General features: G+C 58.6%; 2 protein-coding genes across 6 annotated transcripts in view; one reads left to right on the forward strand and one right to left on the reverse strand.

Moving 5' to 3' along the window:
* The window catches only part of CAMSAP3 (calmodulin regulated spectrin associated protein family member 3), a 36,284-nt gene extending 31,963 nt beyond the window's left edge, over positions 1-4,321 (forward strand). For all 4 annotated transcript variants that reach the window (XM_084610488.1, XM_084610490.1, XM_084610489.1 and 1 more), the window contains 5 exons: positions 196-422; positions 638-734; positions 1,123-1,241; positions 2,736-2,854; positions 3,012-4,321. In XM_084610488.1, the coding sequence (XP_084466614.1) occupies positions 196-422; positions 638-734; positions 1,123-1,241; positions 2,736-2,854; positions 3,012-3,314 (865 nt within the window). In that variant the 3' untranslated portion in view covers positions 3,315-4,321. The remainder of the gene's footprint in view (positions 1-195; positions 423-637; positions 735-1,122; positions 1,242-2,735; positions 2,855-3,011) is intronic.
* Positions 4,322-5,134: 813 nt separating this feature from the next.
* Positions 5,135-24,199, reverse strand: XAB2 (XPA binding protein 2). 2 transcript variants are annotated; one of them, XM_084610492.1, is made up of 19 exons: positions 24,002-24,199; positions 21,777-21,925; positions 21,205-21,328; positions 20,258-20,455; positions 19,601-19,735; positions 18,979-19,143; positions 13,405-13,549; positions 12,853-13,004; positions 10,686-10,805; positions 10,042-10,173; positions 9,479-9,610; positions 9,134-9,247; positions 8,649-8,811; positions 7,976-8,166; positions 7,241-7,363; positions 6,839-7,010; positions 6,618-6,744; positions 6,081-6,196; positions 5,135-5,881 (listed from the first exon to the last, which is right to left on the reverse strand). In XM_084610492.1, exons 1-19 carry the CDS (start codon positions 24,059-24,061, stop codon positions 5,820-5,822), a joined length of 2,580 nt encoding a protein of 859 aa, XP_084466618.1. In that variant the 5' UTR covers positions 24,062-24,199; the 3' UTR covers positions 5,135-5,819. The 2 variants fall into 2 exon arrangements, with proteins under 2 accessions (XP_084466618.1, XP_084466619.1); XM_084610493.1 differs by lacking the exon at positions 10,042-10,173.
* Between the last annotated feature and the right edge of the window lie 63 nt (positions 24,200-24,262).

The following is a 24,262-nucleotide window of genomic DNA, read 5'->3' on the forward strand; positions in this document are numbered from 1 at the left end:
GTGGTGCTTAGGAGGAGGGCATGACTGGGCAGCATCAGGGTGGAGCCCAGGTCTGCAGGTACCCAGGGGTGGGGGGCTGGTCTGAACAGCATGGGCTGGTGCCAGGTGGGGGTGGTGCAGGGAGCCCTGCCGCAGGGCTGGCTGGGCGGCTTTGGGGCAGAGCCCAGTGCCTAAGGGCCATGCTCCCCATGCCAGGCTGCAGGCAGAGGAACGCCCGCGGCCGGAGGAGGAAGCAAGCCCACGGCGCGGCGACTTCACGCGCCAGGAGTACCTGCGGCGTCACCAGCTGAAGCTCATGGAGGACCTGGACAAGGTGCTGCGGCAGAAGCCAACCACGGTGCGCGCCCTCAAGAAGGGGCGGCCCAAGACGGTATTCTGCGACGACTCGGCCCTGGCCCGCAGCCCGGTCAAGGGGCTCCTCGGTACGGTTGGGGGGAGGGTGGTTCATGGACAGTGGGTGTGGGGGGGAGATGGGTTCATGGGGCCACCCCTTGCCCAGCTGTCCCGCACAGCTGAACCCCATACTCCAGGACCTGGAGGGCTCAGAAGCCAAGTCTGACTTAACTTGGGGGGGGTGCTTTTTTGGGGGGCTGGGGAATGTTTTGGGTGCTGTCTGACAGAGATCTCTGCCCCCCAGGCTCCAGGCTCAGCAAGGTGTACTCCCAGTCGACCCTATCCCTCTCCACTGTGGCCAACGAGCCTGGGAACTCGCTGATGGTCAAGAGACCCTCCAGGTGAGAGTGTTGGGGAGTGGGCTGGGCAAGTAATCCTGTGTGCTTCTCCATTGCCTGGCCTCCCTCTGCCCCCAGATTCTGCCACTTTAGATACTGGGGTCGGGGGCAGCATTCATTCTGGCTCCTCCCAGGGGCCTGGAGCAAGGGGAGAAAGCAGCATAGCTCCCATTGGCAGGGGAAACCCGAGGCTGGGGGGCTGGCCTGGGGATCCCTTGAGTCCTTCCTCCCTTCTTGGGGGAGTGGGGGGTGGAGTCTCCTGTGGGGGCAGTGATGGAGATGGAAGGTTTTGGGGGTGGTGACTCCCAGGGGGCTGGAGGGTGAGGGGGGGTTTGACTGGCTCCTGCATTGGAACTCCTGCCCTGTCTCTAACTGCCCCCCTGCCCCACAGAGCTGCGTCCCCCTCGGGCCTGATGTCCCCCAGCCGTCTGCTGGGCAGCCAGAGCCGTGAGCGGGACTGGGAGAACGCATCAACTGCCTCGTCACCTGCCTCTGTGCCAGAGTACACAGGTGAGACAGACACCCAGACACCACCTTTCCCCCCCGCCCCACTGCCCCTCCTCCGGCCCAGAGTACATGGGTAAGACCCCCCCCACCCTGCCCTCCCCCAACTCTGTGCCTGAGTACATGAATGAGACCCCCCCCCTCCTCCCACACTGCCCCTACTCAGGCCCAGAGTACATGGGTGAGTCACCCCTGCCCTGCCACCCCTTCATCCCCCACCTCTGACCCTGGTAAGACCCCCCCCACCCCCAGCTGCCCTTCCTCCAGCCCAGAGCACATGGAAGAGACCCCTCCCCCTGCTTTGTGCCTGAGTACAAGGGTGAGACCCCCCTGCCCTGCCTCCCCACACCTCTACTGCTCCTCCAGATCCCCTCCTGCCCTGCCTTCCCCTACCACCCTGTCTCCATCCAGAGTATGTGGGTAAGATCCCTGCCCATTGCCCCATTTTCCCCCCTCGCCTTGCCTTTATCCCACTGCTTCCTCCCAGCCTCCATCCCCAAGTAAACAGGTGAGACCCCTTCCTTCTCCTGCTCTGCCTCCACCGCCCCTACTTCCATCCCTGAGTACCCAGGTGCCAGGCCCCAAGCTGGGGAAGTCTCGGGGAGGAAGCCCTTCGCTTCACTCTTCCTCCAGGACAGGCCACACAGCCTCCCCGCTTCCTGCCCAGCGAATCCAGCTGAGACAGACCCTGGTAGAGACCTGTCCACGCCGCAGGGCCCGACGCCCCTCAGCCCAGGTGACGGGGCCACTCACCCAGCGTTGTCAGAACAGTCGGGTTTTTTAGCCACCTGGACCCCAGCCTGGGAAGATCTTAGGCCAGCCCAGAGCAATGATGGGTGCCATGAGCCTGGCCAAGCCCCTACATTCAGGCTCTGTCTGACCTCCTTGGCTAGATCCCAGGTGGGAGCCCTGACTCCTTCCAGCAGCTAATGCTCCCCCACCCCCCTCCCTTGTCTTCGAGCTGGGGTCTGTGCTCTGGGGCAAGGCTGGGAAATCCCTCTCCTGTGGGTGCTGGGGCAAGGTGCCAGTGTCCTGTACCATTGTTTTCTCACATTTTCGGTTAAGGACTGGCTGAGGCCAACCCCTGTTTAAAGGCCCATGCTGGCTCAGTGCCATTTAGACCTCTGTCTCTTAGCCTGCCCTGAGAGCAAACAGTCCTCCCACATGCAGAATATAGGGGAAACTGAGGCACAGAGGATTCATTAAAAAGTTCCCACTTTGTGATAATGGCTGAGACCCCTCCCCTTTTCCCACCAGGCTCTCACCTGCCTCCACCTCCTGCTGCCTTCCCCAGTCCTGAGTACACAGCTGAAGACCCCTCCCTCCCCCCCAAAAAACCTCTAGCTGCCACCACCATCCCCCTGGACATTGATTAGAACTACCTGGGCTGGTCTGTTGGCTGGCTGGGGCCCAGTGGGAGGTCCCCTGTGGGTGGGGGCAGGGCCTGGTGGGGCAGTTCCTAGATCACTGGATCTAGCTCTAACCCACTCTCCCTGGCAGGGCCCAAACTGTACAAAGAGCTGAGTGCCAAGTCCAACAAGCACATCATCCACAACGCACTGTCACACTGCTGTCTGGCTGGCCGTGTCAACGAGCCCCACAAGAACAAGATCCTGGAGGTGAGGGGAAGGGGGGGGGGGGAGCAGCTCTTACTTTCCCCCATCCCGGAGCAGGCAGTGATTGGGGTGTGGCTGGGGGGGGTGAATGGGTTAGGGGGCCCTTGTATTGTGGGGTTGAGGGCTTGCCTGGTCTCTTAACCTCCCCTCTGCCCCCCAGGAGATGGAGAAGAGCAAAGCCCACCACTTCCTGATCCTGTTCAGAGACTCCAGCTGCCAGTTCCGGGCACTCTACACGCCAGCAGGGGAGACGGAGGAGCTGATGCGCTTGACGGGCTACGGTCCCCGCACCATCAGCCTGGCCATGATTGAGGGTATCTACAAGTACAGTTCAGACCGCAAGCGCTTCACCCAGATCCCCACTAAGACCATGTCCATGAACGTTGACGCCATCACCATCCAGGGCCACCTCTGGCAGACCAAGAAGCCAGGCACCCCCAAGAAGCTGGGCACCCCTAAATAACCTCTCTGGCCTCTCTGGGTTGAAAGCCCTTCACACAGCTGCTGCTGCAGGACCCCTGTGCCCTGGCTGTGTGCCTAGGCAGGGCCCAGCAAAGGGGGAAGGGCTTATCCTGGGAACTGCCAAATACACTAAAACTATGGGGTCAAAGGGCATGGGGGGAGAACTGCCTTGGTAAGGCCTGGCCCTACCCCCACCCTAGGCTGAGGGGAGGGGCTAGGTGGCCCTAGACTGGCTACTCTGCTCTCTGCCCCCTTCCCAACCATCTGAATGTCAGACTGCACCCCAGGGGCATGTCTCTCCCCCTCCCTCCATGAGGTGTGGATCAGGGCCTGGCCCCTGGGCTGTGTATATTATACATAACTATACAGAAATTGAGCTATTTAAATGATTTTGCAATGATTTGTATATAGTGAATTGCATTTGATAAGCAGGTTGGGATGGGCCTGGTGTGGGGGACAAGGGGTGGGTGGGTGTCTGTCTGTCTCCATGTCTTGTCTATTTTGTATCTTCTAAGCTTCTGTCACCATGGAATTATGTGTTTGAACTCCCCCCTCCTTGCAGGAGGGGTGCTGGGCACAGGACTAGGTACCAGGGCCACTGCCTCAGGCCTTGGGTGGGAGGGGACCTGGCCTCTGGGAAATGAGACAGCCTGGCCTGAGCCCACCTACAGCTGCCCCAGGGAGCAGGACTCCCTCTGCCCATAGCTCCCCCCACCCCTCCTAGCCCAGGTGGCTGCTGCCTGTGCCCCTGTTTGGGGCTGGAATGCTATCCTACCAGCCCTGTCCCTTCCTGCGTGGCTGTGTCCAGCTGGGAGGGGCCTGCTCCCCTCTAAGGGGCTGGCTGGAGCTGGGCCTGGTCAGGTGATCCCCTGGGCCCCCCAAGCACTGACCCCTAGGTGAAAGGGGGGCAGGGCCTGCTGGCTCCCTGTGGCAGAGGGGGTGCTGGGCAATGCTGTAATGAGCTGGCAGGGACCTCACCCTGTCACTTAATAAAGTAACTTAAAGGTGCTTCTGTCTCTGCCTAGTTCCTCCTCAGAAGAGCAGCCTCACCCTGCTGCCCCAGCACACCAGGGAATTGGGCTCCATGTGTCAGGGAGCCTGGGTTCTAGCCCCAACTTAGGGAAGGGTGAGTCAAGAGGGGGGCCTGGGCACAGGACTCCCAGGGGAGGCTTCTGGTTTCAGTTGAATCCCACATGGAAAATTTTTCCTTGTGGTTTTATGGTGGAAAAACAAACTTCTCAGTGCTCTGGCCCAGTCCTTGCTGGTGCTCAGAGCCTGAGCCAAGGGCTGCATGTGGAAAATGGAGACCTAGTCTCCTGGCCTGCAGTGACTGTGCCCCCCTGCTTGGCAGCAGGAACTGCCCATGCAGACTCTGATGTTGCTCCACCCCTGTACTAGCTGGTCCAGGGGGTCAGAACTGGTGCTGACCAGCATATTTAACCCTAATACTGCCCCCTCCTGCAGGGACCTTTAATGCTCAAAGCTGCCTGGGCTGCAGTCCAGCTCCAGCCCCCCACCTCACATCATCCCTCTTGCTCTGACAGCTTGGCTGGACCTGGCCAGAACCAAGGGTCCCTCTCCCCCAGCCCTGACCTAGACTGGCATGGTGCAGTTGTGGGGAGGGCCTCCCCTAGGGCAAGCCCAGGCTCTAGCCCTGCAGGAGCCTATGGTGAGGAGCCTGGGGTGAACAGCCTCTTCCAGGCCCCTGCTGCACTGTCACTACATCCCTGCCCAGCACAAGGTGGGGGAGGGCATAGTGCAGGGGGGAGGTACTGCTTGGAGCTGTTCCCCTACCCCCCTCCCTGAGCAATGAGAGCCCAGTTAAGGTTAGAAAAAAACATTTATAGTCAAACACAGCAGCCAGGGGGGGGGCAGCACTCCCCCTCTCCCTGCACAAGAGCCAGGGCATGGCTACCCAGCCTCCAGCACCCCATGGGCCAGGACACAAGCCCGCACTCAGCCATGGCAGCAGTAGGGGGAAGAGCACCATGTGTATGGCTTACCCCACACACTAGCCTGTGGAGCCCAGCTGGAGGGGGCAGATAAACCCCAGCTCCTGGGATGGCCCCCAGGGGCTCTGCCTGCTCCTTCCCCACTTAACAAACCTGGCTCCCAAAGTGCTTCATGAGGAAGCGGGCGGGTGACAGGGCAAGGGGCCAGTAGCTCAAGGACAGGCTGGCTCCACCCACTCCTGCCAATGGCCCGGAGCAGGGTCCTCCCCTCCCTGCCCTGGGCAGCAGCCAGCTACTTAGAGCTACAGCACTCCTGCCCTGCTAGGAGCCAGGGCCACCCAGCTCCAGAGCCCACGGGGGAGGGATAGGGCCAGAACTCAAGGAGCCTGCTTGGCTTACAGGGACAGGAAAACTAAGGCAGCTGGGTGCCCTGGGTGAGGGGCACACGGCTCCAGCCCAGCAGCTCCAGGCTGGCCCAGGAATCAAAGTCCAGATCCCTCTGCCCACAGTCCAGGAGTAGAGCAGGATCCATGGTGCCCGCTGGCTGCCCCAGCTCAGTCGGCCTTCAGCCCCCCGAACACAGCTGAGGGGACGCTCTGCTGCTCCAGCTGCACCTCTGCAGGGAGAAGGGGAGGGTGGGTCAGTGGTGAGCCAGCACCTGCCTCCAGCCAGGAGACAGACTCAACTATGCCACACCCAGTGCCCAGCTCCTACCCATCTCCCATCCTCCGCTTAAGAGGGCAGGACATATCCAGCTACACTAGGCTCCTCCCCCAGCCAGCCCCCCAGTCGCAGCTGTACACCCCACTCCTTACCATCAGGCTCATTCTCCTCGCTCTCATCCCCCTCCTCCTCGTCCTCATCAATGTCAATCTCGTCAGGGTTCACCTGCCTGGAGAGTGCGGCCAGCTCACTGCGTGACGCATCGCTCCTACCAACATACCAGGGGGGAGGGAGTGAGCCAGGGGCTGGGCACCAGGGAGCCAGCTGCTCCAAAGGCAGTCCTGGGCCCCCACTGTCCCCACCCCCATCGATCCACAGCTCCCCACATGGCTCTAGGCCTAAGATAGGCTCCCCACAATGTGCGGGGGCTATGGCTGGCTGTGCCCTGGGTGCCAGCCCCAGCCAGCAGGGAAGGGGTGAGGGCAGCACCCAACAGGGAGGGTGGTTGGGGGTTATGGGCTCAGCTGGTGAGAAGTCAGCCCAGGGCTGTACTGGCTCTGGGCAAGGGGCATATCAGAGCCATTGCTGGCTATAGGGCAGGGGAGCCAAGCCCCAGCATGCAGTAGGGCCAGGTGCCCAGATGCATGCTGGAATATGTAGTCTCCACAAGCTGCCCTATCCCCACAGACCTGACAAAGAGGATCTTCTCCTTGGACCGGGGCTTGTCCCGCTCTGCCTCAGCCGCCAGCTGCTCTGCCCGCTGCTCCAGCAGCTTCATGTCGTCCATGCCACTCTGCCCCGGCGCCAGGTCTGACACTGGAACCAGAGAGCAGGGTGAATGCCAGGGACACCTCTGTGTGGGGTATAGGTGCCCCCAAGGCTCCCACCATGCAGGGGGCAGGTTGCTTACCGGTGCCTGTGGCATTGCTGGAGACTTTGAGCATCTGCGAGGCCATGAAGTTGACCTGGGTGTTGTAGGTGGCTTGGACGCTGCGTTTGATGCGCAGCATCTCCCGGATCGTGTCTTCGTTCCCGTGCCGGATCTCAAAGTCCTTCCATGTCTGCCAGAAGGAGCCTGTGGTCTGGGGGTGGGGGGTGAGCCCAAAGGGGGTGAGCCTTGCAGTCCCCAGCCCCATGGCCTGTCCTACCCATCTCCCAGCCTTCTCTAGGGCAACTGATCCCTCTAGCAGGGCCCAACACCCACCTGGCTGGGAAAGGAAGCCTAGGGACGGTAGTGCCAGGGACCAGACTGTAGGGGACAATCCCGGCCCCAGCTCACTCTGCCACCCAAAGTTGCCCCTGGGGCCCTTACCCGGGGGTCACAGATCTGTGAGCAGTAGGAGTAGATGGCCCGGGCCCGGTCGATCTCACCCAGCTTGCACTCCATGTCGGCAAAGCGCTGGCACATCTCGCGGGCGTGCTCGTCTGACAGCACCTGCGGGGGAGACCGGAGAGAGTGCCCCTGAATCCCACCAGCCCCCATCCCCACTCCTCCTCGCCCACCACCAGCCCTGACCCCAGAGCGCATCCTGGGCGGATGGACCTGACAGCATGCTCCCCTGAATGCCCTGCCCCTGACCCCACCTGTGGGTGGGGGAATCCGGATGCCATGCAGTGTGCTCCCTGCAGGCTGGGGCTCAGGACAGGCTCCCCACTCCGAAGATCCCAGGTTCATGGCTTCACAGCCTTGGGTGCAGAGTACCAGGGATGAGGGGAGTGTTTGGGGTTTGGCCCGGTGCTCTCTGTGCCCATCTCTGCCGCCCTGAGCGTCCCTGTTACAAGAAGGCAGCGCTGCCCTTTAGTGCTGGGACAGGGGGTGCAGACCTCAGCCAGCCCACGACTCTCTGCCTGCTGGATGGGTCTAGGGCTTCTCAGCACCAGCCCATGGGATTTGGGTGCAGGAGGATGGGAGGGGTTTCTGCTACTGAATGGCAGGAAGGGGCCTAGGACAGCCCAATGTACTGGCACACAGGGTTGGGGGCAGTGCTCTAGGCCCATGGGTGAGGGGGAAAGGGGAAACCTCTGCCAGCCCTACCCCCCACCTCACCTCAATGGCCTTCTCATAGATGCTGCGGGTGTGCGTGACCCCATAGATCTCGGCTGCCCGCTTGATGTAGATGTTGTACATCTCATACTGCTCTGAGGGCTGCACGGCCCGCGTGGCCCGCTCGTACACCGCCATGGCATGCCGCGCCAGCCCGAACTCCTCCTCCAGCTTGGCATACAACAGGTAGATGGCTGCAGGGACAGGGTGCGTCAGGGGCTGGCTGGCATGGGGTATGACTGAGGGCCTTGGTACAGGGTCACCAGGCCACAGGGTGACTCGGAATCACTTCAGAAACCTGCAGCATCCCTGGGGCAGAGGCAAAGCTGGCTGACGGGGGCCAGGGGGAGGGCCCTGCAGAGGGTCATGTGTGTGAGGGGGAAGCAAAGGTAAAGCCAGCTGGTGGGGGGCTGCGTACGGGGGCGCTGGCCCTGCCACAGCCCAGGATCTCAGGCCCTCTTTGGCACACAGCAGTCTGTGCTCGAGTCCACATGGAGCCGCAGGGCCCGTGGGGCTGGGCTCCCCCCGTTCAGCATCCCATCCACCAGGGCTCCCCTCAGCTTGGTGACAGGACTGGCCACCAGTGTGGGTGGAATTCTGGCCAGAAAGAGCCACTCGGCAGCTGATGCCAGGATGCCCTCATACCGGGGAGCCAGGAACCCCTGCCCCCACGTACTCTTGGCGTATTTCTGGGGGCAGCCGTCCAGTGCCTGCTCGAAGAGGTCGCGGGCACGCTCCAGCTTCTTGCCACCATAGCGGTCGATGAACTTGGTCAGGTAGGTGTTCCAAATGTCGTACACATTGGGCCAGCGGAACAGGGAGATGCCCCTCTCGTAGGCCTGCCGAGGGAGGAGTGTGAGCATGGCTGCCCGGGTCCCCCTGGAGCCCTCACATCTGGCAGAAGTTCCATGACCCCCCCAGGAGCAATCGCAGCCTCTCCCCCCACCCGCACATTAACCCTATAATCCCCATGGAGCCACCTCAGAGACCCTCTGACCCAGCCAGCTCTGCACCCCTCCCTCGCCAGGCAAACGCCTGCCAATCAGGGGCTCTCTGCCAGACCTACCCACCAGTTCCCCCTCACCCATACCCCAGCTCTGCTTCTTGGAGCCCAGCTAAATCCCACCCTCCCTTGTCCTTAACAGTGGAACTCCCCTGCACCTTGAAGCTCTCCTCGAAGTAGGTGTGCTCCTCCAGGAAGAGGGCGTAGTTGATGATGATCTGGGGTGTGGCGATGCGCAGGTCCAGGATGCGGTCATACACCGCCTTGGTGGACTAGGAGAGAAGACCAGGCGGGCAGCAGTATTAGGTGGATTACGGTAGGGGCTGGCATGCTGCAGGGATCCAGTGGGCCCAGCAGGATGGACAGGGGCGGCTGAAGGCTGAGCCTGGCGCCATCCCCAGTGGAGTCCACCCCCCGCAGTTCCTCTGCCGGAGAACAGCTAGGGCCCGGCTCCTTGGCCTGCCGCCAGGGACCTGACCCCTGAGAAGGGTGGGTATCCTCACCTTGAAGGTGCCCAGGCTCTCTTCCAGATCGGCCAGCATGGACCAGACCTTGAGGGACTTGTACACGCGGTTCTGGACGGGCTCTGAGGCGTCAAAGTATTCTGCTTTCCTGGCTGGGATGGCCGTGGCTTTCTGTGGGGCAAGAGGGGAGCACGCTCAGTGGGGCAGCAAACCCTGTGCCCAGGATTTCACGGCCAGCAGCACACAGGGCAGGGAGGGCCATTCAGGGACCCATGACATCCCCTGGCAGGCGCTACGTAGACAGCTTCTCACCATCACTCACTGAGTCCACAGCAAAGCATGGCCCACACTCAAACCACTAGACCACCTGCCCCTCCCACAGCTGGAAGTGGAACCCAGGAGTCCTGGTTCCTGCCCCACCCCACCCCTCCCAGAGCTGGGAGCGGAACCCTGGAGTCTGGGCCTTAACCTCAAGATGTTCCTCTCTCCTCTACCCACCCAGGGCTCTCCAGCAGCCTAAGGGATGGTTGCCTGGCACTTGCCCTCGTACCCCACATTGCCACTCCCATCAGCCCCCCTATACCCAGCAGGGCTGGGCTCACCCGGAGGATGCGCAGGGCTTGGTCATAATTCTCATGGCGCAGCTCCATCTCCCCATACTCGCACCAAACGCAGGCTAGGTCGTCCACCTGCTTGAAGTTCACCTTGGTGGCTTTCTCAAAGATGGTCCTGGCCTGGGCAAGGGGACGGAGGCAGAATCAGAGGGAGCACAAGTTGCTCCCCCCAGGCCCCGACCAGCCCACTCCCCTGTGCTCTGGCAGGAACCCAGCCCCTGCTCCCCGCCTGGCCCCAGGCCAGCCTGCTCTCCTCCAGCCAACCTGCTCCCCTGAGCTGTGGCATGAGCCCGCCCCACTCCGTCTCCCAGGCTTCGGCAGGGGTCCAGACACAGTGCACCCAGCCAAGCAGAAATCCCTCCCTCACAGACCCCTCTGCCCTGGCTTTCCAGGGTTGGCATTAATGGGGATTCTGCGCAGACTCTCTCTCCAGGTGCTTGGGCAATGCTCCTGCCCAGTTTAACCCCCACTAGCAGCCACTGCTGGGATCATGAGTCCTGCTTGTGTGATGCCCCAGGAGGAGGGTCCTACCACCCCGCACCCCACCCTCCCGATGGGTCCCCTGGGCCAGGGCAGGGAGAGGAGGCAGCTTCTTTTGGCTGTTCTCATTCCATGCCCCCAGCAACACTCACATCCTCGATCTGCCCATTGTCTTCATAGAACTTGGCAAAGGAGACCCAGAGTGTGTGTGTCTTGCCGGTGGCCTTGAAGGGGTCCACGGTCTGCACGGCCTCCGTGTAGGTGTTGATGATCTGTGAGGGCAGGCGGGCACCAGCGTTAGATCCAGCAGGAGGAGAAGGGCACGCTCTGCTGAAGGCCTTTGACAACAGAGCTGCTACAGCAGGGCCCACACAGCCCCTCCCCGTGCCCCAGAGGGGTGCCTTCTAGGGGTGAGGGTGGAGTTCAGTCTCCCTTGAGACTTGACTTGAGACTCCCTGGGGCAAGTTAGTCTTCCTGGTGATCTCACAGAACCCAGTGATGAGGAAATGGACCGAGACCTGCCCACACTGCACAGGCATGCAATGGGAGCAGCTGTCAGTCATTCCCATCCTGGACTGGAACCTGGGCCCTATGCCCTGGGCTTGAGCCTGGATCAGCACCAGTGACACAGCGCCTCGCCCTCGTCCCCTGCCCCAGCCTCCGCAGCCAGATCAGAACTGGTGCCTGTAGCCCATTCCCTGTGCCCCAGCTGTTCTAATGCTCTGGAAAGAGCCCCAAAGATGAGCTAAGTCCTTGCTACCCCACTCCTTGCACAACCACCTACACCCACTGCCAGATGGGTCGAAGTGGGAATAGTTTAAGAGTCCTGCTCCTGCATCAGTTTCCCAGCGAGTGGAAGGGGCCTGGTTGCTCTCAGGGCAGGCTAGGAGATGGATGCGAGGGCCTTATTCCCCACGGTAGTGGAGCATCTGAGACTCCAATGGGGACCCCAAATTCCAGGCCATTGACACCTAGCACCCAAGGACCTAGAGATGGATTTCCCCGTCTCTCCTTAGGGAAGCTGAGCAGCAGCCCCCGCAGCTGGAGATCAAAGGGCTGCTGAAGTCTGAGGTGGAGGGACCAGGGCTGGCTGCTGGAAGGAGTCAGGGACTCTCGCTTGGGGTTGACCAAGGAGGCCAGATGGAGGGTCAGATAGAGCCTGAACAAAGGGGCTTGGTCCAGCTCGGCTGGGCTCTGGGCTAAGCAGGAGGGTCTGTGCTTTAACCTCAGTGCTCTGGGCTGACTACGGACTCCCCATGCTGCCTTTGGGGTTACTGTTCTGACAACGCTGTGCGAGCATCGCTGCCAATGCTGGGTGAGGTCATGAATTCCCCATGGGGGTCTGTCCCCGTGGGACTCGCTGAATGGAGCTCGCGGGGTGACGCATGGGTGCGGAAGACCCAGAGGCCCAGGCTCCGGAGGCGGTGAAGCCATGGGGCTTACCCTGGAGGAAGCACGACAGCCTGAGGGGGTCTGGCACATGGGAAGGCTCCTCCGAGAGACTGTTCCAAAGGTGGGGCTGTAGCACTGATCCAGTGAATACACTGGGCTCAGGTCGGGGTGAAGCCGGTGCAGTGAGGGAGCCGTGCACAGCTGGGAAACGCACTGACCCTGCCTGGGCCAGTAGGGCCCAGGGCAGCGCCAGCTGCCCAGCCTACCTCTGCATAGCACACCAGCCCCACACCCCCACTACAGCACCCCCTAGGGCGGCCCAACACGCTACATAGCCAGCAACTCTTACCCCCTTGGCTTCCCAAGGACGCAGCTACCACCCCCATCTTAGAGACAGGTACAGAACAATGGTGCCACTTGCCAGAGAGAACAGTGAGTGTGTGGCAGTACAGGGAACCCAGGTGTCCTGACTCACCCGAACCACTCGCCAGCCTCTGCCTGGGGCTATTTCCCAAGCAAATCCCACCAGAGGGCTCAGCCATGCCAGGCTGGGCTTTTCAGAGCTCTGCAGACAACAAACCTGGTGTCTCAGCCTCCCCCGAGCCACGAACCCCATACTGAGCCACGCTGCACGAACTTGTGCCCCAAGCCCATCACACTACACCGTGCATCAGCCTCGTGCAGAGCAGATTAGAGGGGGAGATCAGTCCCACACCAGAGATGGCTGCATCTCAGCACCAGGCACAGGATCCCTGTAAAACCAGGCCCCATGTGCCCCACACCCCAGAGGCAGCTGTACCTCTGCCCATCTCCCCATTCCCCTGGGATGCCAAGGGGGGGGAAGGGGCACATCAGGATGAGAAGGCAGAGCCTCAGGGCGAGTGTGTGGCCCCCGGCATGCTCCCCCGGGGGATGGGCTGGCCCTACCTCTCGGGGCTTCCCCTCATAGAGCTTCACACGCTTGTGCCACTCGTGGACATTATGGGGGTTCTGGCGCAGCAATACACTGTTGAGCAGCAGGGGGCGCCGTGTGATCAGCTGCTCAAAGCGAGCCAGGCGCAGCTCCAGGTCCACATCATCTGTAGGGGGAGAGGCACAGGCATATTAGCCACTGCCCTAATGTCCCTGCCAGGCCCTGGCCCTGGCCCTCCAAGAGTCCCGAGTCCCAGCCCCCCATTCCCCTCCCAGAGCTGGGACTCGAACCCAGGAGTCCCGACTCCCAGCTCTCCCATTGGGCCTAGCAGGGTCTTACTATCCTCCTCCCCTTCTGAGCAGTCATTTGTGCCTCCCATAAAGAGCAATCACCTGCCAGAGCCTGGAGGCCAAACGCAGCCCTGGTGTAAGTGGTGTAACTGCAGAAGTCAGTATTACCTCCTTGCCCCCCAGCGCCACACTTGGGGCTCTGCCTCCCCAGGCTGGCCAATCCCTGCTTAGGAGTGCTGCATGGTACCTGCAGGCAGGGCCCAGTCCCCCACTCACCCTCCTCCTCCTGCCCCAGCTCAGAGGTGGTCTCCATCTTGGCTGCGATCATGCTCTCCTCGAACTGGGCGTAGCTGTCAAACACTTGGGTGAAATCCCGCACTGTCATCACCGTCTGGATGGCCTCCTCGTACACATCCCGGGCCTGAGACACATGGCACCGTGAGCAAGGCCCCAGGCTCCCTGCCCCACAAAGGAGCTCCCCAAGCTAGCTCCCAGGAGAGAAATGGGAGCTCCGGCCCCTCCACCCTGATAAGCCTCCAAAGGGCCCTTGCCCAGATGCAGCAATCTATGGGGTGGAGGAGTGGATACAGGGATCCCTTGCCTGGGGCTGTTTGGTCCCTTGCCCGGTATTGAGATGTGGCTGCTCCTGGGATGGGGTGCAGCAACTGTTGTAGTAGAGAAAGAGAGCCTGGAGCACTGGGCCTGGTGCAAAATTTAAGGCCTGAACCCAAGGCTGTGAACCAAAGTCAGGCCATGTATTAAAGTAAATGCTCACAAGGTGGCTGTTCACTATATGAACTTGGCAAAGCTGTTGCTAGTGGAGGCCCTAGATATTTACAAAAATGTATCTTAGAAAGCAAGTACAAATACACAAAAAAATAGTACAAAATCAAATGGCTTGACAAATCAATCAATAAGAGTATTTTGTTCAAAATACAAGGAAAAAGCAGAGGTAACAAACAGGTGTCATAAAACACGACAGGTGCTGTGTAAGTTGTTTGTCTCAGTCTATAGATGTCAGGGGACCTTGCCTTAACCCTTTGTGCGGCCAATCATAGAATATCAGGGTTGGAAGAGAACTCAGGAGGTCATCTAGTCCAACCCCCGGCTCAAAGCAGGACCAACACCAACTAAATCATCCCAGCCAGGGCTTTGTTAAGCTGGGCCTTAAAAACCTCGAAGGATGGAGATTCCATCACCTCCCTAGGTAACCCATTCCATTGCTTCACCACCATCCTAGTGAAATAGCGTTTCCTAATATCCAACCTAGACGTCCCCCACTGCAACTTGAGACCATTGCTCCTTGTTCTGTCACCTGTCATCACTGAGAACAGCCGAGTTCCATCCTCTTTGGAACCCCCCTTCAGGAAACTGAAGGCTGCTATCAAATCCCCCCCTCACTCTTCTCTTCTGCAGACTGAATAAGTCCAGTTCCCTCAGCTTCTCCTCGTAAGTCACATGCCCCAGCCCCCTAATAATTTTCACTGCCCTCTACTGGAGACACTCCAATTTGTCCACATCCTTTCTGTAGTGGGGGGACAAAAACTGGACGCAGTACTCCAGGTCTGACCTCACCAGTGCTGAATAGAGGGAATAATCACTTCCCTCAATCTGCTGGCAGTGCTCCTATTAATACTGTCCAATATGCCATTGGCCTTCTTGGCAACAAGGGCACACTGCTGACTCATATCCAGCATCTCGTCCGCTGTAATCCCCAGGTCCTTTTCTGCAGAACTGCGGCTTAGCCAATCAGCCCCCAGTCTGTAGCAGTGCATGGGATTCTTCCTTCCTAAGTGCAGGACTCTGCACTTGTCCTTGTTGAACCTCATCAGATTCCTTTTGGCCCAATCCTCCAATTTATCTAAGTAACTCTGGACCCTATCCCTACCCTCCAGCATATCTACCTCCCACAGTATTCTTGCCAGCAAGTTAAAGTAGTATGGGCTGGATGAATGGACTATAAGGTGGATAGAAAGCTGGCTAGATTGTCGGGCTCAACGGGTAGTGATCAATGGCTCCATGTCTAGTTGGCAGCCGGTATCAATTGGAGTGCCCCACGGGTCAGTCCTGGGGTCGGTTTTGTTCAATATCTTCATTAATGATCTGGAGGATGGCGTGGATTGCACCCTCAGCAAGTTTGCAGATGACACTAAACTGGAAGGAGAGGTAGATACGCTGGAGGGTAGGGATAGGATACAGAGGGCCCTAGACAAATTGGAGGATTGGGCCAAAAGAAATCTGATGAGGTTCAACAAGGAAAAGTGCAGAGTCCTGCACTTAGGATGAAGAATCCCATGCACCGCTACAGACTAGGGACTGAATGGCTCAGCAGCAGTTCTGCAGAAAAGGACTGAGGGGTTACAGTGGACAAGAATCTGGATATGACTCAACGGTGTGCCCTTGTTGCCAAGAAGGCCAATGGCATTTTGGGATGTATAAGTAGGGGCATTGCCAGCAGATCAAGGGACGTGATCGTTCCCCTCTATTTGGCATTGGTGAGGCCTCATCTGGAGTACTGGGTCCAGTTTTGGGCCCCACACTACAAGAAGGATGTGAAAAAATTGGAAAGCATCCAGCGGAGGGCAACAAAAATGATTAGGGGACTGGAACACAAGACTTATGAGGAGAGGCTGAGGGAACTGGGATTGCTTAGTCTGTGGAAGAGAAGAATGAGGGGGCATCTGATAGCTACTTTCAACTATCTGAAAGGGGGTTCCAAAGAGGATGGATCTAGACTGTTCTCAGTGGTGGTAGACGACAGAACGAGGAGTAATGGTCTCAAGTTGCAGTGGGGGAGGTTTAGGTTAGATATTAGGAAAAACTTTTTCACTAGGAGGGTGGTGAAGCACTGGAATGCGTTACCTAGGGAGATGGTGGAATTTTCTTCCTTAGAGGTTTTTAAGGTCAGGCTTGACAAAGCCCTGACTGGGATGATTTAGTTGGAGATTGGTCCTGCTTTGAGCAGGGGGTTGGACTAGATGACCTCCTGAGGTCCCTTCCAACCCTGATATTCTATGATTCTGTACCTCTCCCCCCAGTTTAGTGTCATCTGTGAACTTGCTGAGGGTGCAATTCATCCCATCATCCAGATCATTAATAAAGATGTTGAACAAAAGCAGCCCCAGGACCGACCCTTGGGGCACTCCACTTGATACCGGCTGCCAACTAGACATACCATTGAGCCCAATGTGGCCAGCTTTCTATCCACCTTATAGTCCATTCATCCAGCCGATACTTCTTTAACTTGCTGGCAAGAATACTGTGGGAGATCATGTCAAAAGCTTTGCTAAAGTCAAGGAATAAGACGTCCATTGCTTTCCCCTCATCCACAGAGCCAGTTATCTCATCACAGAAGGCAATTAGATTAGTCAGGCATGACTTGCCCTTGGTGAATCCATGCTGACCGTTCTAAGGGAGAGCTGAAATTCCTGCTGCAGACTGAGCCGCTCCTTGCCTCGGGCACTCACGGGTTAGTGTGCTTGTAGCTCTTATGGGACGCTAGGACTTTGCCTTAAGAGCAATAAACCTGGCCGAGCACCTTTGTCACCAAACCATGCCTGTGGTCTTTCTTTAGAAGTAAGATCGGGGGCTGCTGAATCCGCAGCTGCGCTATCTGCTAGTGCTGATAACACCTGATCTCCAAGAACAAAAGCACTGAGCAACTGTAACAGCTCAGCAGCAACATTCCTCTCTTCCACACTGTTTAATAGTCACATGGCAACACCACACAAAGGGAGATGATTCAACACTATGGCGCTAGGAACCTTAGAAGTCCTCAAAGAATCAATCCTGAAGCACTTGCATGAGAGGAAAGTGATCAGGAACAGTCAGCATGGATTCACCAAGGGAAGGTCATGCCTGACTAATCTAATCGCCTTTTATGATGAGATTACTGGTTCTGTGGATGAAGGGAAAGCAGTGGATGTATTGTATCTTGACTTTAGCAAAGCTTTTGACACGGTCTCCCACAGTATTCTTGTCAGCAAGTTAAGGAAGTATGGGCTGGATGAATGCACTATAAGGTGGGTAGAAAGCTGGCTAGATTGTCGGGCTCAACGGGTAGTGACCAATGACTCCATGTCTAGTTGGCAGCCGGTGTCAAGTGGAGCGCCCCAGGGGTCGGTCCTGGGGCCGGTTTTGTTCAATATCTTCATAAATGATCTGGAGGATGGTGTGGATTGCACTCTCAGCAAATTTGCGGATGATACTAAACTGGGAGGAGTGGTAGATACGCTGGAGGGGAGGGATAGGATACAGAGGGACCTAGACAAATTGGAGGATTGGGCCAAAAGAAATCTGACGAGGTTCAATAAGGATAAGTGCAGGGTCCTGCACTTAGGACGGAAGAACTCAATGCACAGCTACAGACTAGGGGCCGAATGGCTAGGCAGCAGTTCTGCGGAAAAGGACCTAGGGGTGACAGTGGATGAGAAGCTGGATATGAGTCAGCAGTGTGCCCTTGTTGCCAAGAAGGCCAATGGCATTTTGGGATGTATAAGTAGGGGCATAGCGAGCAGATCGAGGGACTGATCGTTCCCCTCTATTCGACATTGGTGAGGCCTCATCTGGAGTACTGTGTCCAGTTTTGGGCCCCACACTACAAGGATGTGGATAAATTGGAGAGAGTCCAGCGAAGGGCAACAAAAATGATTAGGGGTCTAGAACACATGACTTATGAGGAGAGGCTGAGGGAGCTGGGATTGTTTAGTCTGCAGAAGAGAAGAATGAGGGGGGATTTGATAGCTGCTTTCAACTACCTGAAAGGGGGTAGTTCCAACTAGATGACCTTCTGGGGTCCCTTCCAACCCTGATATTCTATGATTGGTTAGAGGAGACAGAACAACTAGAGACACTAACTTTGGGGGAATGCAGAGGGTCAGCTGGAGCATGCTGGATTGGGCCTGGACACTGAGGTTAATATCCTCACTGCTGAGAAACACGTCATGGGCTCATCAGTGACTAGGTAGCGTTCTGTGAGTTGTTTAATCCCTGCTATATTCCACCCCAGAGGCAGGCACACTCCAGAACCAGGACAGTGATCCCTCCAAAGATGTGCTTTGGGCTCCTTCCAGATGACACTGGCTAGGCAAACAGGAGCTACCCCAGTGCCTGAGTGAGCAGGGAAGCCCAGCTGCTTTCCATATTGGGGTGATGAACTCAGACTCCCTGCATCCCTGCTGGGCTGGAAAATTCCCCCGCATCCCTCTGCAGCCAGGGAAGCTCTGTGGGAGCCAGGAGGGGGGGCTGTGAGGAGCTCCCCCAACCTGCTTCCCTTCCCCATCCCCCCAGACTGCCCTGGTCTTTGCATTACCCTCCCAGTCCTCCCCAGGCACTTCCCTCCCAGGTCCCCACGCTTCCCCCGCCCCGCCCCCACCCATTTCAGGATCCAGTTCAAATGTCACCCACCCTGCTTCAAAACTCCTCTGAGATTCAGCTCAACCATCCCAGACTCCCATAACCTCCCCACAACGAATCACCCAGTACCAGCTTCCTTATGGCCCTTACGGCTGTTGCTAGCGAGAGAGCCTTCTCCCATGCAGCTCCTGGATCCAACCCTCAGGTGGAGACTTCCTTATCCTCTCTCGCACTCCACCACACCTGGTTTCTCTGTCCTCTCAGCTCATGATTCACTAACCCTTTGGGGGCCCACGCTGCATGCAGCCATGCAACCTCCTGGGTTGTTGCTTCCCCAGGACCTTTAACCCCTGTGCCCACCAAATTAAACACCAGCTTCCCCTTGCAATGGGAAAGCCTTTGCCAGCAGTTAGTACCACTCACAGAGCAGCCTGCATGGAACAGCGCCCATCCCTAAAAGCTCCCAGTGCTGGCCTTGCCCACCCCTCAAGGTACCTTCTCAAAGTGCCCGCTGCGGATGTAGTAGTCGGCCAGGGAGCACCAGAGCTTGCCCAGCTGGTCGGTGAAGCGGGTGAGGCCTCCGCGAATGATGGCCCCAACATTGAGGGACTTCACCTTGTCAGGATTCTGGGAGATGAGGTCACAAAGCTCATGCCACAGCTGGAGGGAAGACGAGACATCAGGCAGCAGGGCAAGGCTACACAGGCCACTCAGCACCCACAGGGAGCTCCCAGGCCCTGAGCCCATCTAACCCATCCCCCAGGACTACTGTGCCCACGTGGGAGCACACAGCATGACAGCTATTCCAGATCCTGCCCTGGGCAGGGTTTGCACATCTGAGCCCATCCCCTCCACTTCCTAACACGCTGGGGCCTGGGCTCCACGCTGAGGTCTGGTACCCAGCCCCCCTGCATTCACACCTGCTGCCCCACCTGGCACATTCCAGGGTGTGAGACCCCCTGCATAAGGGAAGTGTTCTGAGGGACCAGCAAGGAGGCTGGGGCACAAGCCGTCCTTAAGGGGAGGGAGCAAGAGGAGCTATTAGCAATGGGGTGGATGACTGGCACAGCTGCCCCCTCAGGAAGGAAGCCTCGCTCTGGCAGCATGGGCACCTCACCTGGTAGTTGGATTTCCCCTCCTTGGAGACGAACCTCTCGTCATTGACCACAGTGGCAAGGCGGAGGGCAGCCTCATCCAGCCGGTCAATGGAGCGCAGATATTCGATGTACTCCTCAGCGTTCTCAGGGCTCAGCTGCATCACACACAGCGGGGATGAGCATGCCTGGCAACCTAGCACTGCCCATGCTTTTGCAGGTTAGCACTGCCTCCCTCTGTGCCACCCCCAATCTCCAAGCACTTCACAGTTCACTAGCCCCACTCTGTGAAGGGAAACTGAGGCACAGAGAGGGAAGTGATTTGCTTGAGGTCCCACAGCTAGCTGGGGCAGGGACAAGCAGAAGGCCAGTGCAGAACTTTGGGTGTGAACCCGGGATTGGGAGAGACAGGTTCAATTCCCTGCTCTGGCTCAGCCTCCCTGCATAACCCTAGGCAGGTCACTGAGCCAGTCCCTCCAATCCGTTTGCCTCCACTGCAACATACCCTGCAGCTGTGGGCGGGGTTAGGGCTGGATCTTGACCCTTTGAGGAGCAGAAGCTCCAAGGCCTTTGTTCCATTGTTGTGGATCCACTGTGCAGAGACACGCAAACCCAAAGGAGACTGTTCAAAAGGGGGCAGCTCAACAAAGAGTAAAGATCAGAGAGTCTGGTGCCCTTACCTTCAGGTACCTGCGGTAGACTCGCACAGCCGTCTCGGGCAGGGGGTACAAGCGCACAAACTTCAGGTAGAGGGGCCAGATTCGATGGTGCTGCGTGATGGGCAGTGCCCGGAGTGCCCGGTCAAAGGTCCTGCGTGTGCGGGTGATCCGGCACTGGTCCATGAGGAACTGGCAGTAATCTAGCCAGATCCGAGGCATCTGACAGTTTAAGAGGCAGGACTGCTTACCAGGGCAGGACCACAGTGCGGACCCGACTCCTCCTATCATGGTTATACTGCCATGCTGTTGCACAGCTGTCCTTAAGGACAAAACCCCTTCTCCCTAAGGAGGGAAGCCCTGTCCCCAACATTGTGGGTACCTCACCTAGTATTTAGATTTCCCCTCCTCCCTGTTTGTTTCATTCTGGCCGGTGCAATGGGCAGACAAGGCCCTGGGGGTGGATCCTCAAGAGAACCCTACAGAGCCTTGTGCCTCAAAGTTGCTGGTTCCAACCCACCCCAAGGCCAGAAGTGACTGACAGCCACCCATGGCGTTACACAAAATAAGCTTGCTGGCCCCAAGGCAGCTTCCTGCTGGCCCCCACCAGCCAGCTCATTAGCAAGCTGAGCACAATGAGGCCTGGTCAGTGCCAATGCACGCTGGCTAGTGATGGCACAGGGGAACTGGCCCCATGGCTGCCCAGGCTATGACCATTCTGGAGACACACATGGGATTCAGAGCAGGCAGGCAGAGGTCTAAGGTGTGGGGGGAGTTCATGGTTGGTGATGAGGCCCAGGACACAAGGGGCCCGTGATTGGGTGATCTACAGCCTGGGGCAGGGGCTGTCCATGGTTGGGGACAGGGCCATGCAGAAAGCCTCAAACAACCCTGCCCTCATCAGATAGCCTTCATCTACCACCGTCAAGCCCAGCAGCTTTGCTGCTCATCTGTCCCAGGCCTCCCCATACCTTGTGCATGAAGACGAGGGCACGTTCATGGCAGTTGTTCACCTCCTCATAGCCAGGGTCAGTCACACACCTGTTCTTCACCTGCTTCCGGCGCTGCTTAAGGTAGTTGTACCACAGCTTGTAACTGCAAACACCATGGAGTTGTCACTATCAGAGGTTTCTTTAGCCTGCACTCCTGTCCTGGCCCTCACAGAGCCTCCTGCTGGGAGAGGCTAGGCATGTGGTAGCCGGGAACTGCCCATATCCGGTGCACCTGCACTTCTCTGCAGTGCTTCCCCCATGAGATCACAGCAGTTGTGAGCTTCTAAAGGGTATGTCTACACTGCGATCAGCGGTGTGACTGCAGAATGCATCAACAGAGATGAGCTGCCTTCGATCTAGCGAACCTGAATAACAGCACAGGCTTTACAAGCGAGCCCACAAGCCTGGGTATGTACTCGAGCGGCTAGCTTCATTGCCATTGTTATTGAGCTCGCTAGCTCAGGAGTGTATACACACGCTCCTGTCACACCTCTTACTGCAATGTAGACATGCCCAAAGAGTTCTCCATGCCTTTGCTCCCAGCCACATACCTGCCTGGCAGCTCCTTGAGGGCTCTCTCGTAGATCAGGTTCAGCACATGCCGAGGGGCGTTCTGCTTGAACTCAATGTAGCGGATCCAGCACTTGACAGAGAAGGGGTTGCGCAGGATTTCTTCCTCGTACTGCAGATCCTCCTCCTCCTGCATGTGGGAGGAAGGGATTAGAGGCAGAGCCCAGGCCTCTCCTTTATGCCCAGGAACCTCTGGGCACTAGCAGCACCGCTTCCAAGACTCAGAGTCCGTTTAGTAGCGAAACCACCAAGGGAATCCAAACTTTTAAAGAACTCATTTTCCTCTATTTATTGCAACCTGTTTCCTTGTTCAGTGTTTGCTCCCCCCATGGTGGCAGCCTGTTTTGTTAATATGGGGCTGGGGATGCAAACGTACTGGTTTATTATTGTAGGGTTGCCTAGAAGGGCCACGGCTTTGCAAATGTTGTTTTGTCACTACAGGGTAAGGTTAAGGTTACTACAGGGTTGCTCAGGAAAGCTAGTACACTGGTTGTAACCTGTACACTGGTTGTTATTACAGAGCTGCACACACAGTAGCTTGGTATTGGAGGGTACAATGAAAACCAGACAGAGAGACAAACTGAGATGTCGAAGGCTGACCCTTGCACCGCAGCTCCAGGGCTAAGGTCTGGGGAAGGAATCATGGCACAAGAGTTGCTCCAGCAATGACAGGCATGTACACTTGAGGGTTCCTGAGTTTTCCAGGGTCCAACTTTGGAAACCCAGAGCTCTGCCTGGATGTGGCCGATCAAACCCTTCCTCGCACAGTGGGGAGGCGGACATGGGGACCCCAGGCTGGTAGGGGGCAGGTCTGAGTCTATGGGAGGCAGCGTGAGGTCCATGGAAGGTTAGGGAGCAAAGCTAGGTCCATTGTGGCAGTAATGGCAAGGGCTCTGGGTCCATGGAGAGTTAGGGGACAGGGCTGAGTCTATGGGGGCAGCACGGGGGGGGGGGGGCTCTGGGTCCATGGAGAGTTAGGGGACAGGGCTAAATCTATGGGGGCAGCACGTGGGGGGGGGCTCTGGGTCCATGGAGAGTTAGGGGACAGGGCTGAATCTATGGGGGTAGCACGGGAGGGGGGCTCTGGGTCCATGGAGAGTTAGGGGACAGGGCTGAATCTATGGGGGCGGCACGGGAGGGGGGCTCTGGGTCCATGGAGAGTTAGGGGACAGGGCTGAGTCTATGGGGGCGGCACGGGAGGGGGGCTCTGGGTCCATGGAGAGTTAGGGGACAGGGCTGAGTCTATGGGGGCGGCACGGGAGGGGGGCTCTGGGTCCATGGAGAGTTAGGGGACAGGGCTGAGTCTATGGGGGCAGCACAGGGGGGTGGGGGGGCTCTGGGTCCATGGTGAGTTAGGGGACAGGGCTGAGTCTATGGGGGCAGCACGGGGGGGGGGGGGCTCTGGGTCCATGGAGAGTTGGGGGACAGGGCTGAATCTATGGGGGTAGCACAGGGGAGGGGCTCTGGGTCCACGGAGAGTTAGGGGACAGGGCTGAATCTATGGGGGCAGCACAGGGGGGCGGGGGGCTCTGGGTCCATGGAGAGTTAGGGGACAGGGCTGAATCTATGGGGGTAGCACAGGGGAGGGGCTCTGGGTATATGGTGAGTTAGGGGACAGGGCTGAATCTATGGGGGCGGCACGGGAGGGGGGCTCTGGGTCCATGGAGAGTTGGGGGACAGGGCTGAATCTATGGGGGTAGCACAGGGGAGGGGCTCTGGGTCCACGGAGAGTTAGGGGACAGGGCTGAATCTATGGGGGCAGCACAGGGGGGCGGGGGGCTCTGGGTCCATGGAGAGTTAGGGGACAGGGCTGAATCTATGGGGGTAGCACAGGGGAGGGGCTCTGGGTATATGGTGAGTTAGGGGACAGGGCTGAGTCTATGGGGGCGGCACGGGAGGGGGGCTCTGGGTCCATGGAGAGTTAGGGGACAGGGCTGAGTCTATGGGGGCGGCACGGGAGGGGGGCTCTGGGTCCATGGAGAGTTAGGGGACAGGGCTGAATCTATGGGGGCAGCACGGGGGGGGCTCTGGGTCCACGGGGAGGGAGGGGGCGGGGCTGGGTGTGAGAGGCGGGGCTCCGTGGCCACGGGAGCCTGGGGGCAGCGAGGGGTGGAGTCAGAGGGACCCCAAGGGCGGGGCGAGCCCAGGCCGAGGGGCGCTGTAGGGTACGGTGGCCTGAGCGGACATGACGCGGCCGGGCACTCACGAAGAAGAGGTCCGGCTTCCCCCCGCCAGCGGCCACCGGCGTCTCCTCCAGCTCCGGCATCGCGGCTACACCAGACCCTGGTCCCCGCACGCAGACCCCGACAGGCCCCAGCGCGCGCCGGTGACGCAGGCGCCGCGCTCTCCTAGCGTCAGGGGGCTGCCATCTCGCGGGGACACCGCTTATTGGCTAAGAGGGCCGCACTTCCGGTGAAGCGCCACCTTCAGGGACCACTTCCGCCCAGGCGCCATCTTTACTCCGGCA

Source organism: Lepidochelys olivacea (assembly GCF_965140295.1).
Source record: "Lepidochelys olivacea isolate rLepOli2 genome assembly, chromosome: 20".
NCBI classification, from domain to species: domain Eukaryota; kingdom Metazoa; phylum Chordata; order Testudines; family Cheloniidae; genus Lepidochelys; species Lepidochelys olivacea.

What these genes read in the sequence shown, in the direction of transcription:
- XAB2 (XM_084610492.1), bottom strand. Translation starts at nt 24,061, where the DNA reads ATGCCGGAGCTGGAGGAGACGCCGGTGGCCGCTGGCGGGGGGAAGCCG. An exon ending in CCCTCGTCTTCATGCACAAG is followed by an intron (nt 20,456 to 21,204) that starts GTATGGGGAGGC and finishes TTAAACTGTCAG; the next exon opens with ATGCCTCGGATCTGGCTAGA. An exon ending in TCTACCGCAGGTACCTGAAG is followed by an intron (nt 19,736 to 20,257) that starts GTAAGGGCACCA and finishes TGTGTGATGCAG; the next exon opens with CTGAGCCCTGAGAACGCTGA.